At 39.9% G+C, this 12,202-nt stretch overlaps 1 protein-coding gene across 2 annotated transcripts in view; it reads left to right on the top strand.

Moving 5' to 3' along the window:
* Nucleotides 1-5,911, top strand: part of LOC145769959 (proteasome adapter and scaffold protein ECM29-like) — a 28,481-nt gene extending 22,570 nt beyond the window's left edge. The window contains exons 31-41 of one of the 2 annotated variants that reach the window (XM_082581525.1): nucleotides 106-199; nucleotides 524-655; nucleotides 1,141-1,279; nucleotides 1,686-1,744; nucleotides 2,125-2,297; nucleotides 2,461-2,571; nucleotides 2,670-2,816; nucleotides 3,235-3,367; nucleotides 3,870-4,058; nucleotides 4,513-4,584; nucleotides 5,084-5,911. In XM_082581525.1, the coding sequence (XP_082437651.1) occupies nucleotides 106-199; nucleotides 524-655; nucleotides 1,141-1,279; nucleotides 1,686-1,744; nucleotides 2,125-2,297; nucleotides 2,461-2,571; nucleotides 2,670-2,816; nucleotides 3,235-3,367; nucleotides 3,870-4,058; nucleotides 4,513-4,584; nucleotides 5,084-5,253 (1,419 nt within the window). In that variant the 3' untranslated portion in view covers nucleotides 5,254-5,911. Of the gene's footprint in view, nucleotides 1-105; nucleotides 200-523; nucleotides 656-1,140; nucleotides 1,280-1,685; nucleotides 1,745-2,124; nucleotides 2,298-2,460; nucleotides 2,572-2,669; nucleotides 2,817-3,234; nucleotides 3,368-3,796; nucleotides 4,059-4,512; nucleotides 4,585-5,083 lie in introns of those variants that run through there. The other variant, XM_082581533.1, reaches the window with a different exon arrangement.
* The last annotated feature ends 6,291 nt before the right edge of the window (nucleotides 5,912-12,202 follow it).

The raw sequence follows: 12,202 nt of genomic DNA, 5'->3' as shown, positions 1-12,202 counted from the left end.
CTTTTTTTGTTTACGATTGCTGTGGTTCATAATTAAGTGCGACACTGCATCAGTTTTGTCATCATTTGTTGCTGCCAGTACTTATCCACTACTAACCTTCAACAGGCGGGCAGCTGTCACGCCATTCAAACAATGGTCTCCGTGTGTGGGAAGGACTTGACACCGTTCTGTGGCAAACTCATCAGTGCATTGACAACAGGTAAGTTGATTGGACAGTAGCAAGCACATCCTTCATTGGCAAACTTTTTCATCATATCAATAAAAGATCACATTTGTTCCGATGGAAACTTTGTCAGAGCAAATTTGAAGCAAAGAAGTCGCCTGCGTCACATGATAAACATTGGGTTGCTTTCCTGACGAAAAAAATACCTGGTTTCATCACTCTAAAAAACAAGTAGGAAAAATTAATACGCATCAAATCGACTTTTACTATTTTGTGGTCGACACACCCTTAAAATGCTTTCACCACAGTCCAAGTTATATTCCTGTATTTTCATGCAAGATTGTGTCGATCTTTCCACAGGTGTCCAAGATCGTTCCCCGGCGCTTCGTCGCATTTACTCGCAGACTATTGGCGCCGTGGCATCTGTTGCAAGTGACAACTCTGTGGAGAAAACTCTACTTAAGATGAAGCAGTGGTATATTGATAAAGACGGTAGGTATATACTGTAACTCCTGTCACCGCAATATCAAGCTTTGTAAGGAGTAGCTCTAATAAGATGGCAGTAAAGTAAAAGTAGTAGAAGTCCAGTTTTAATCCGGTGATGTCCCGGGGACATTGTCCCCGTTACCGAAGGTGGCCGGATTCACCTCCAAGTGCCGCAATCGCCTTCACACCATGTCTCCACATAATCTAACGCGTCCTCTCTTGTCAAGCCCACCTTGCTACTTTCCTCCTCAACTTGCCTTTTCTACGTTTTCTTGGTTAAAGTAAAGGCATTAACTATGCCAATGTGGATATGTTGATTGTTTGTACCTAGACAACAAAATCTGTCATTTTTACAGTGATTCAACGTTTGCAAACATAAAAATGACAGATTTTGCTGTCTGGGATGTTTGTTCTTGCATCTTTTTTTAAAGATTTCATTAAAGCCTCGCCGGATCACACTCATTAATTTACTGGTCGACTTTATCTTTCAGACGAAGATACGAAGCATGCTGCTGCCAGTGTCATCCATTCGATTGCTCAGAAGTCCCCGGATGTACTCAACCGTCATGCCACTGTTGTGCTACCTCTGGCCTTTTACGGCACTCACGAACAGAAGCAGCTAGATGAAAGGTAACCTAGAATTCGTTGAATGTTTCCTGATGTTTAGGCTTCAGAAATTTTGTTGTTTCTGTCATGAGAATATATGTTTGAATTTATGCAATATATGAGTATCTTGGACCTTCAAAGTAGATGTAACTTTCAAAGTTTGATGTGCACTGGTATTCACATTATTTTCTTTAACAATTACGTTTCATTTTGTGTCGCATGTGTATTTGACCTTACGGCTTTAAATTTTTAAGTTCACTGGCATACTGAAAAAATCCACGATGTTTCTCGCTCTTAGTGATTGGTGAGAGTCATTTGAAAACTACTGCAAGTTTCCACAAACGTTCCCGTGCAGTTTAAAATCTTTTCTTAGTTGCAATTATTATTCTGCTGCTTCCAAACAAATTTTATAACTTCCATGATTTGACAGGAACAAAGAAACCGATGTTTCAATGATGTGGAAGGAAATATGGGAGGAATTCACTCCAGGTGAGGCTCCTCCGTCTGGTTGGCTTAGTTAATCTTTGATCTAAATCAGGTTTAAATGTTTTAACTTGTTAATTAACAGCAAAAACCGACAAGAAATAATCATGCGCTGCTTAAGGTTTCACGTTAAAACAATCCCGGGCTTGGTCAACCGCATACTTATTCAAATAGAAATTCTGTTTTTTTTTCTGTTGATTGAAACTGAAATTGCTGTTAAAATTATTGGCTCTGGCTGCTGCATTGCACATTTTTATTTTCAATTATTACCTTGATTCTGATATGTAAATGTACACATTTGCATGATAAAGCTTGTTAGTGAACTTTTCACTAGTTTTCATTCACATTCACTTTCATGACTTATTACTATTTTGATTATCTTGTAGGTCTCGAAACCGCCTTGCGATTGTACATGGGTGAGATAACTGAACTCTGCTCTACCTGTCTTCAATCCACCAAATGGCTCACCAAGTCACAAGCCGCTGCTACACTTTCTCACATGGTCAAGAAGCAACATTCTCCAGCGGTTGTCGACTCTCATCTTTCCTCCATTCTGCAGGTAGATTGTACAAGCTCTGAAGTTGTGTTCTTTGCCATGATCGAGACCAAAAAGTTCGGCTTTCACCAGTCTGGTTGAAAAAGCTGTTATCGTTTGCTTTATAGTTTATACACAATCTTTGTGGTATCTGAGTTGAGAACTGCATCGTCGTTTTCTTCACCAGGTGCTCTTGGAAGGTTTACGTGGTCGAACGTGGGAAGGCAAGCATCATTTGATCGAAGCCTTGCGAGATGTGACTGTACATTGCAATCTCAATGAAGAACAATTGACAGCGGTAAGAATGAATCCAAAAGCAGCAAACCTTCATTTATCGAATTTCTATTGTTTTGGGCTCGCAAGCGATTAAAGAAATCACTTTCATTGATTCCTCAGGTGGTGACAACTCTGGAGGGCGAGAGCCAACGTGGCAAGCCGAGCTACCGCACCATTGCAGCGTCATCACTTGCCAGTGTTCTGGAAGCACAAAAACTTGACGCTTTTGATCGATTTTGGACGATTGCGTCTCCTATCTTTTCTAAAGTATTATTATTTTTTAATCTTTTGTTGTCGTTTTTCTTGGTTGTAGACTGTGAATGTTTATGCGAGAGTATTGTGCTATAGTTAATTCTGGTAAAACGACTGGAACTTTTGTACCTCGATGTCCAACCGTTCGAGCCAGGCAGCAAAATACGTCATTTTTACATTAATTCAACGTCTGCAGACGTTGAATATCCTGAACTATGGTATTGCCAGAACCTGTATGGTGGATATATCGTTATGTAACGACACACACTAACCAGCCAATGTTTTTAAACTTTTCATCCCAAACGTTGCTGGACGTTGAAAGGATGTAAAAGTGGAAAGTTTTGAGTTAGTAAATGAACCCTTTAACACGTTTTAGTTTGGGATTTGTTGACTTGTGGATTCCCCGTCAGTGTTGTCACCGAAATATTTGCAGGGCAATTCTTCTGGGAACAGCAGTGATGACGACAACGACAGTTCGACCAATCAAAAGGATTCTTGGCAAATGAAAGAAAAATATTTGAAATCTCTTTCCCGCGCTTGGTCTGCGGCATCTCAATCCACTCACGGTCAGGCAGCCGAGTCTAAATTATGGTGTCATTGTGTCAATATCTTATGCTTTGTATTATGTCGGACCTTTCATCACCACACTCCTATGTTAAGTCCGTATGACATTTGCCATCAACTAATACTACGTAATATGACTGTTCATACTTCTTATGTCATCGTCATCTTCAGTTTATCCAAACCTAAGATGACGATCTTTAATTTTGCTTTCATCACGTTTTGAGACAATCCCTATTCTTCCTTCCAAGTGGATTGAAGTTTTCTACTTCTTGGTGTGTTTGTTGACATCTGGTCATTTTTGTGCGTGGAAAGACAAAAATGTTCTCGTCTCTTCGTGATGAGTTTTCCATTTTTGCATTCACGCAGTTCAGCACACTACAAATACCTAGACAGCAAAATGCGTCATTTTTACATTTATTTAACGTTTGCAGACAATGAATCAATGTGAAAATGATGGATCTTGTCTGGGTAGCAACTTGCAGAATAATGAACTTTTGACCTCAGGCGATCACTTCAATAAGGTTTTTACCGTATTGGGAGACTACGCATCACTGAGCACCCACGCCATGAAAGTGACGTCTCTCCAGTGCATTGCCTCTATGCTTCCTCACGTCATAGACCTCCATGCGTGCCACCCAACAATGCAACCTATAGTTTGTGACGTTATAATTCCTCCACTGTGCAATTCATTGGGTATGTAGATTGTAGAATCATGCTGGCCGCTTGTATGTTGTCGCACAAGGTTTTGATAATTTGTTTTCTTGTGAATTGTGTGTGACCATGAGAATCTTTATTCTCGTTCTGAGAAAACCTCTGTGGAAGCTTTAAATCTGACAATTTTGCATAGTTGTACAATGTATAACTTTATTGCATGGTTGTCTACATAGGCATGTCGAGCTGTTTTTGAAGTATGTTGTTTAAGTGGCAAGTACACACCCCGAGAGTCGAACCATCGTTGCTTGGTCTTCTTATTGCTTCTAATAACCTTTGGTTGTTCGTAACTAAAACCATGTCTGTTGCTTTAGAAAAACAGTGATTTTGTAATAATTATAATCTACGCTCGTCAAAATACAGTAGAATTAACCCATATTTGTCACAAAATAGAAAAACAAATGTTCTACTTTCTTGTTTACACGTCCGCTTTCAGGTGATATCAAGTTTGCCACAATAAGAGAAGAAGCCTTGACTGCGATGAAGCCTCTGGTCGACTTCATGCTATGTACGTAATGATATTGTACACCGGGTAAATGGCTGAGTGGTGTTGTATGCTCACATTTGAAAAACGTTAGTGTGACGCCTATTGCTCATATGTGGCTGTGTTTTCGCAAGGCACTTAATAACTTGCTTGAAAATAAACACAAAGATTAGGTTGTTTTTTTTATTCACGTTTACTAAACTAGAAAAGAGCAAGCCTTGAATGGGACAAAATGTCGTCTCTGCAGTACTTTCTTTGACGGTCAATGATACTACCTACTGACTGAATCCATATTTTCCAAGTACTATGTGCCTATGGCTCTTCAAACCTTTGTTGAGGTGAACTTACCTTGGATGATACTAAATTGAATTGTGTAGCTATCATTGCCAATCCTGCTTTTGCATCTTCCTGTTCTAGCATCCCTTATCCCATCTTCTTAGCCGATTATTATCTATTTTTCATACTACCTTACATGTTTTTGTTAAACCAAGTGTCTGTAAAACTAATTGCAAGGTTTTTTCAGGTAAAGAATGCCAGCCTGACAAGCAGTTACTTCAGCCTCTTGTTGAGGCGCTGACGTCATCACCTCTCTGCACAAGCTCCTCTCCACAGTATGACGTTGTCATGAAATTGTTGAAGCGTTTATCTGAACCTCCTCCAGTTACATCTATGATTACTGAGGACACTTGTTGAAATTGTTTTAATATTTTTTTTAAATATTTGTTAGTGTTGAATGCGTGTCAATCCTTGGCGACGAGTTGTTGCCTTGTTGAGAGCTTTTTACCGATTTTAATGCATTTAAACTAAAACTTTCAATTGTTGCAGCAAAAAGATTGCTTTCAGGTCTTCTACCAATCTTGTAAACGTTTTGAGCATTTTGGCATGCTGAACAATTTGAATATTTCAAACGGTTCAAAACTATTAAAGGTTTTAGTTTGAATTCAAAAATTTAAAACTGGTTGAAGACCCAGGTATACCATCGTCGTATGAGGGGTTAATGACATCACACTTCAACTTTTGCAATACAGTCAGCAAACTATTGTAGTTTAGGTGGATGCGCTCTTTGTACCCACCCCACCAATCACACACATTTTTTCGATATATAAGAAGTGTGCAATAAATCTGGTTATTAATATTTCACTGTCGTTTAACCCTATCTTAGTACGAGCTGTTTTCGTACGCGGAAAGTACGTCATGGGCTATTTTAGCCCGTGCTAATTAATCGCTAATAACAGAAGCTATGAAAATCACAGAGACAAAATATTTCACAAGATAATAGCCATGTGATTGTGCATTGTGCGTATAGAAATTAAATTTTTCCAACAAATTTATTGAAATAAATTGTTTGAGATGAAAAAACGTCAGAAAGTCGGTTTTTATTCTAATTTCCCGAAAATAGCTTCAAAATTGGCCGTTCGAACGCATATTTTTGATAGCATTACATAGAGTAATGCTAAACTAAACACCTTCAACTGGGTCATCGTAGTAAACGAACCACTTTTTAGTTAATATAATTTCCGACTGGTAATGATATCGTTACAACTTAACGTAACCCAGCATGAAAACAAGAAAGCCTTCTCATAATGACCTCACCACACAGGCTATAGATTAGCTTCATTCTGATGACAAGCTCCTACAGATGGTCAGACGAAAGTAGTTTCTAGAAATACTGCTACTGCAGTTTTGAGAAATAAAAGACTCTTTCCTCGTCATTTTAAAGTTTTGTAGCCTACCACGAATCAATGTGAGACTTAGTTAAGCTCTCTATTCTGTGAATGAGAAAACAGCAAGATCAAGCGGCGCTCGTTCTACTCGGGAATGTGTCGAGTGTCGATGGCACCTAGTAGATGACATTGTTCGTTGTTTTGCATCAAATCGGTAGACATTTAAGTACGATATTTAAAATCCATTTCAATCAGGTAACAGGCTAAGCATTGTAGCCTATCTGGTTAAATCCAACAATAGCGTAGGCTCAACTAAGACTGCTGAGAGGCTGATGACTTCCTGCCCTCCAATCTAGCATGGAAAGACCTGCTCATACGACGACTACGAACTAATGTTATAGGCAGAAGTGGCCACCCGCTACTTTTAAGAGTAGTGCGCTACCGCTACTTGGACCAAACTAGCGCGCTACCCACTACCAATTTACAAAAGTAGCGCGCGCTATCGCTACTTTTGTATAAAAGGACACTGGGAAACACTCTTCAAGTTCCTAGTGACGCAAAAATGACCTTGAAAACGAATGTTTCGAAGGGAAATTTGTTACGCATCTTTTAAAAACACGAGCATTTCAAAATGAGAGTCACTAAGTCCTGCCCGCTTTGGCTTAAGCACATCTTTTCCAACAGAAAAAAGTCTCCCTACCGCAGCACTGGAAGGAATGGGGTGTTGTATTTAATGAACAGATGTTTTAACTCGGTATTCGAAAAGCTCAAGGACTTGCTCCTGCAACCAAACCGATTATATAGGCTAGCCTATATAATAAATAAACAGATGAAACCAAGCAACCACACGGCATTTAACATAATATATTAAACTGAACATATACTATCTACGAACGTTTTCGGCCATACACATGTTAGCCCTTTTCAAGTAACAAAAAAATAACTGATTTTACATCGATATTGAAATAAATAACTGATCTTCACACTAAATTTAGTGTGAAGATATGGTAGTTTTGCATACTTGTAGAGCAGGGGTTCTTAACCTTTTTTGTCTCGTTTACCCCTTGCCGAATGAAAAAAGTAAAATTTACCCCCACCGTTTTGGTGGCCTCTTGTGATGTCATCGTGTCCAGTCAACCATGCTTCACACAGATAAGTAGTTGGAAAAAGTATAATAACTTCGAATGCATGCTTAGTTAGCGTAGCTGCGTAGGAAACTCTTCGACTAATCCCCACCAAAACTTGGAATAGTCACCATTGCACGATAAGAATTTGGAACAAAGCGTTGTTGAACATTGAAAATCAATCAATTCATCTTTGCAAAGATCATCGTCAGCAATACTTTCTAACTTGACTTCGAAAGGATGAGTTATCCAAAGAGCAGTAGGCTACTGTTAAAACTTTCACCTTCGAAGTAACCGCCAAAGTTCTTTTTTAAGGCGACAAGGTGCAGCATATGTCGACTTCGAGGTCAGAAATCTCGTTGCGACTTTTTAATCATCAAATGTCGGAAAATTTGCGTAAATTCCTTTTCGAACTCTTCTACTCCACAGATCTAATTTTGTCTGAAAGCCCTCAATTTTATCATGTAGGCCTACATCTATAATGGTAACACTTTTTCCTTAGAGAGCCACCGAACTTCGGTGTGATAAAGGAGAACAGAGTGTAGGCTACTGAGTACTGATCCCATCTGATCACAAACCACTTTGAAAAGACGATGATTAAGAGCACGTGCCCTGATAAAGTTCACACATTCAACCACATGCTTCAATACTGCTTTCAAATATTCTGGAAAGGTTTTACCTGCCAGTGCATGTCGATGAATAAGGGCACAGTGAGTAGAAATGATGTTCGGTGCGTGTTTTTCCCCAGAGTTGTAAAGCCAGACTTAGCACCGAGCTACTGTGGCAGTGGCTTCACCACAAGGGTTGTTTGGTTGCCTATTTGCCAGTGATGTACGCGCATACAAAAGTATTGACGCCGTCAACGCAAACGTTCGAAAAACTATACGCCGTATGCGTCAACGCAACTTGTAAAAAAAGTTGGCAGCGTCAGCGCATACACTAGCACAGTAGCGTAGCCAGCAATTTTGAAAGGGGGGTTTCGCCTAAGACGACACTCAGCGGCTGGGGTGCCTCCCCCAGAAAATTTTGAAAAATTAATTTGAATTTGATGCATTCTGAGAGCATTTTCAACAGAAATGTGGGTATGAATATTCCTGTAAAATGGTGCCGTCCGGTGGCATAGCAAAAGGATAAGATCATGTTTTCTTCGGCATTTTTCGGAAATAAAGCTAAGTCTCTATGTTTTCTTGTTGCTAATTCTTGGCTGAGATGTTTGAATGTTTAGTATTGGCAAAACTCGCTCTTTTAATGCAGTTTTGTATAAAATTAGGCAATTTTTTTTTAGACTGAAAGCATCATTCTCAATATCGTGACGTCACACGCGTGCCAAAAGGGGGGGGGTTGTAACCCCCAACCCCCCCCCCCCTTGGCTACGCCACTGCACTAGTGCAAACTCATTTTGTTTGCTAGGTGCCAAACATTCACACGGTATAAACCACTCGAAACAAACAAGTGCCTTTGCCGGTTATTTTGAATTTCCACGAAGAAACACAAGCATCTGAAAGTGTTCATCTGACATTTTGCTGCGTTTTGGTTTCAATATGTCTTTGCCCATTGAAAACATTCTTTCAACCGCAACACTGGAAGGTATTGGCGTGTTGTAGCGAAAAAAAGTATTTTGGAAATCTTTCGTTGGAAAAGCGCCTACGGTTAATGGTCCTTTGTGTGGCCTCTCTTCCAAGTACGCTTTTACAACCTCGTCTATGCTGTCTTCGCCAGTGTCCTCATAAAGAGCATGGAGTAGCCCACGGGGTTCGTTGTAGCTGGCTTCCTTCGTCTGGTTGCAGTGGCTTTCAGCCTGAGAGTTTTTTAACAACTTTGATATGTGGCGAGTGCCTATCAAGAAAATTCTAGTATTATACTAACTGTCGCTCCCTAAAAATCCATTATAAAAAACACTATTTTTAAAATGATTCCGTTTGAATAAGACTGATGTTGCTTTTAATGCCATAATTCTCTCAGTAAGCTCTATGCTTTTTTCTGATAAGATTTTTAAAAAGTGGGTTAATGGAAGACAAAACTGCCAGGCACAAGCAAGTTTAGATTCTGAACTGCACAACTCTTTGTTATTAGCATTCAGGGATAGTTAGCATTAGCCTACTAGTGTTATTAGCAGTAGGCTACTCAAAAGCCTCTCACAATTGGCCCATGGATGTATGTTTTGCTAAACTGCTCATCAAGTTACAAAACATATATAATTACATACTTACGCAACAGAATGTATAAATTGCCAAGTAAAAATTACCTTAGCTTGATAGTCTACTGTATGTAGGCCTACACATTACTACGCTACATAGCCTACAACAAGAATAACCGGCAAAGGCAAAGTAATGTACTACATATAACATACAGAGTACAACATCATGCAAGCAATCACGGTCGGAGACTAAATATTTGAGTTTGTTTAGATACATAGGCTGCACTGCTCATTGCCTGAGAAGTTTCTGATTTGCCCCAAAATCAAAGACTTAACTAATATAAATTAAAGTGCTCACAATTGCTTACAAACGCCTTCAACACTGTTTGACTAAAAATACTTCACACTACGAAGCCAAGTCGTTGTTTACATTTTACATGGAGCGACATTACCAACCTACCTACTTGCTTGCTTACATTATATTCCTGTTCTGACCTGTAATTTACTAATTTCTCAGTAGGCCTAAGTTGTTTTAACTAATTCTTTTTTTTTTCTGCAAGACTTCAGTCTCCACGTGGGACTCTAGCGTCAAAGGCAGTAGTGCGATATACAAACAAACTCCAGCTGACTGAAGAATTATAGATGACACTGTGACACAACACTAGAACAATGGGCAATTGCAAGACGTCAACATTTCGCAGTTTGACAAATAAAATTGCAAACAACAACTAAGACATTAAAAAGTATGCGTTGACGCTATGCGCTAAAAAACCGCGAAAACTTTACGGCGCAGCCTCAAGCGCAAACTATTCAAAAAAATGTGGCCGCAAGCGTTAGCGCAAACAAAAAGTCTACGCCGCAAGTATGCGGCGTAGAATTTGCGGCGCATACGTACATCTCTGCTATTTGCAGAGGTGGGTACCCGCTACTTTTAAAGTAGCGCGCTACTCGCTACCGCTACTTGGGCCAAAATAGCGCGCGCTACCGCTACACGCTACCAATTTACAAAAGTAGCGCGCTACCCGCTACTCGGCCAAAGTAGCGCGCGCTACCGCTACTTTTTGCGCTACTTTTGTCTAAAATGACACTAGGAAACACTCAAGTCCCTAGTGACGCAAAAATGACCTTGAAAACGAATGTTATCATTCGTTTACGCTGTCATTTTAACGTCGTTACAGAAAGCACATTCTAAGGGAAATTTATTGCTACCGGTACCGTAGGCTACGCATCTTTCAAAAACACGAGCATTTCAGAAGGAGAGTCACAAAGTCTTGCCCGCTTTGGCTTAAGCACATCTTTTCCAACAGAGAAAAGGCTCTCCACCGCAGCACTGGAAGGAATGGGGGTGTTGTATTTAATGAACAGATGTTTTAACTCGGTTTTCGAAAATCTCAAGGGCTTGCTCTTGTCCGAAAAAAAGGCGTCCACAGTTGCTGCTTTCTTCTGCACCGACGTTTACGGGATGGCGCCAGCACTCCAAAAAATACATTCTTGGAGTCATGACTGGTGTTGGTGTCACATCTTCTCGGTATCAACCTGGCTTGATGTCTCCCGCAACAGTCGAATTACATCGATCTTGACTTTTTCTCGCAGTGCGTCAGCATCATCCGTGGAAACGTAGCCTAGTGCAGAAATTGTAGCCACAACGTCTTGAAGGAGGGATGAAGACATGATGCCATAACGCATTTCATGTCGTTAAAGCACTTGCTAAATTGTTTCTTCACCCCTTCAAGGACTTTCACTTTCAACTCCTCACAGGTCACAAGATCACTGATCTCGGTCAACTTCTTCGCACAAATTGTGATGGTTGGAAGCAAGACTCTGTAATGAGATGCGGGAGAGTTGAGCCAATTTTTGCGTTTGAGCCCATATTTCCGATTGTATGGTTGCTGGTCCAAATGTTGTGTGCTTATGTTGAAGTAGAACCAATTGGCTTCCAATCACTCTGATTAAATGTTAGTCAATATCAAAAGTATTTTTAGAATTTAACTTTAAAAAAGTTTTGCCAAATGGCTCAACTCTCCTGCACCTACAGGAGAGTTGATCATAGTGTTAAGGAGAGTTGAACCGGATAAGGAGAGTTGATCCATGTAATGTAGAAGTTCAAAGTTAGAGTAGCAATGTTCTGCAAAAGCCTCATAAACCTTGTGAGTTATAGGCTAATTTGTGCTTTCGACAAACAATCAGTGCAGTTAAGAATGACTTTTTCTGTTAAACAGTAAGCTATCTGTAAGCCTAAAGTAGGCCTTACTGTATATTTATGCACCACAGAATTTTATGAGTGCAGACTTTTTTTAAAGAAAACATCAAGCTTGTAAGCAGTATGCCATAAAATACACCGGGATTTCTACTCGTAGTAGCTCTGAAGAAGATCTCCAGCGTGCTGCTGAAGCAAATGAACGTGGCACCTGGATTCGATCAGCTGCAAACGAATTTGGGGTCAACAACAGGTCCACTTTAGAGCGATATATTAAGAAACGCAAAGAAAAACGTCATGACAATTTTGGATACAAGAAATGTAAAACAGCTAATATGATATTTACAATGGAAATAGAAACCGAGCTAGCCAATCACGTGAAAGACTTGGCCTCTACCTATTATGGCTAGTCAAAAGACAAATGTCGCATGCTTGCCTACGAATTTGCTGTGAGAAGTAACGTTGTTATTCCCGATAGCTGGAAAGAAGACAAGAAAGCAGGACAAAGCTTCTGGTTGGG

This window comes from Aplidium turbinatum, chromosome 1, assembly GCF_918807975.1.
Source record: "Aplidium turbinatum chromosome 1, kaAplTurb1.1, whole genome shotgun sequence".
NCBI lineage: Eukaryota > Metazoa > Chordata > Ascidiacea > Aplousobranchia > Polyclinidae > Aplidium > Aplidium turbinatum.
The sequence above is the reverse complement of the archived record's forward strand: the minus strand, read 5'-3'. Positions and strand labels throughout refer to the sequence as shown.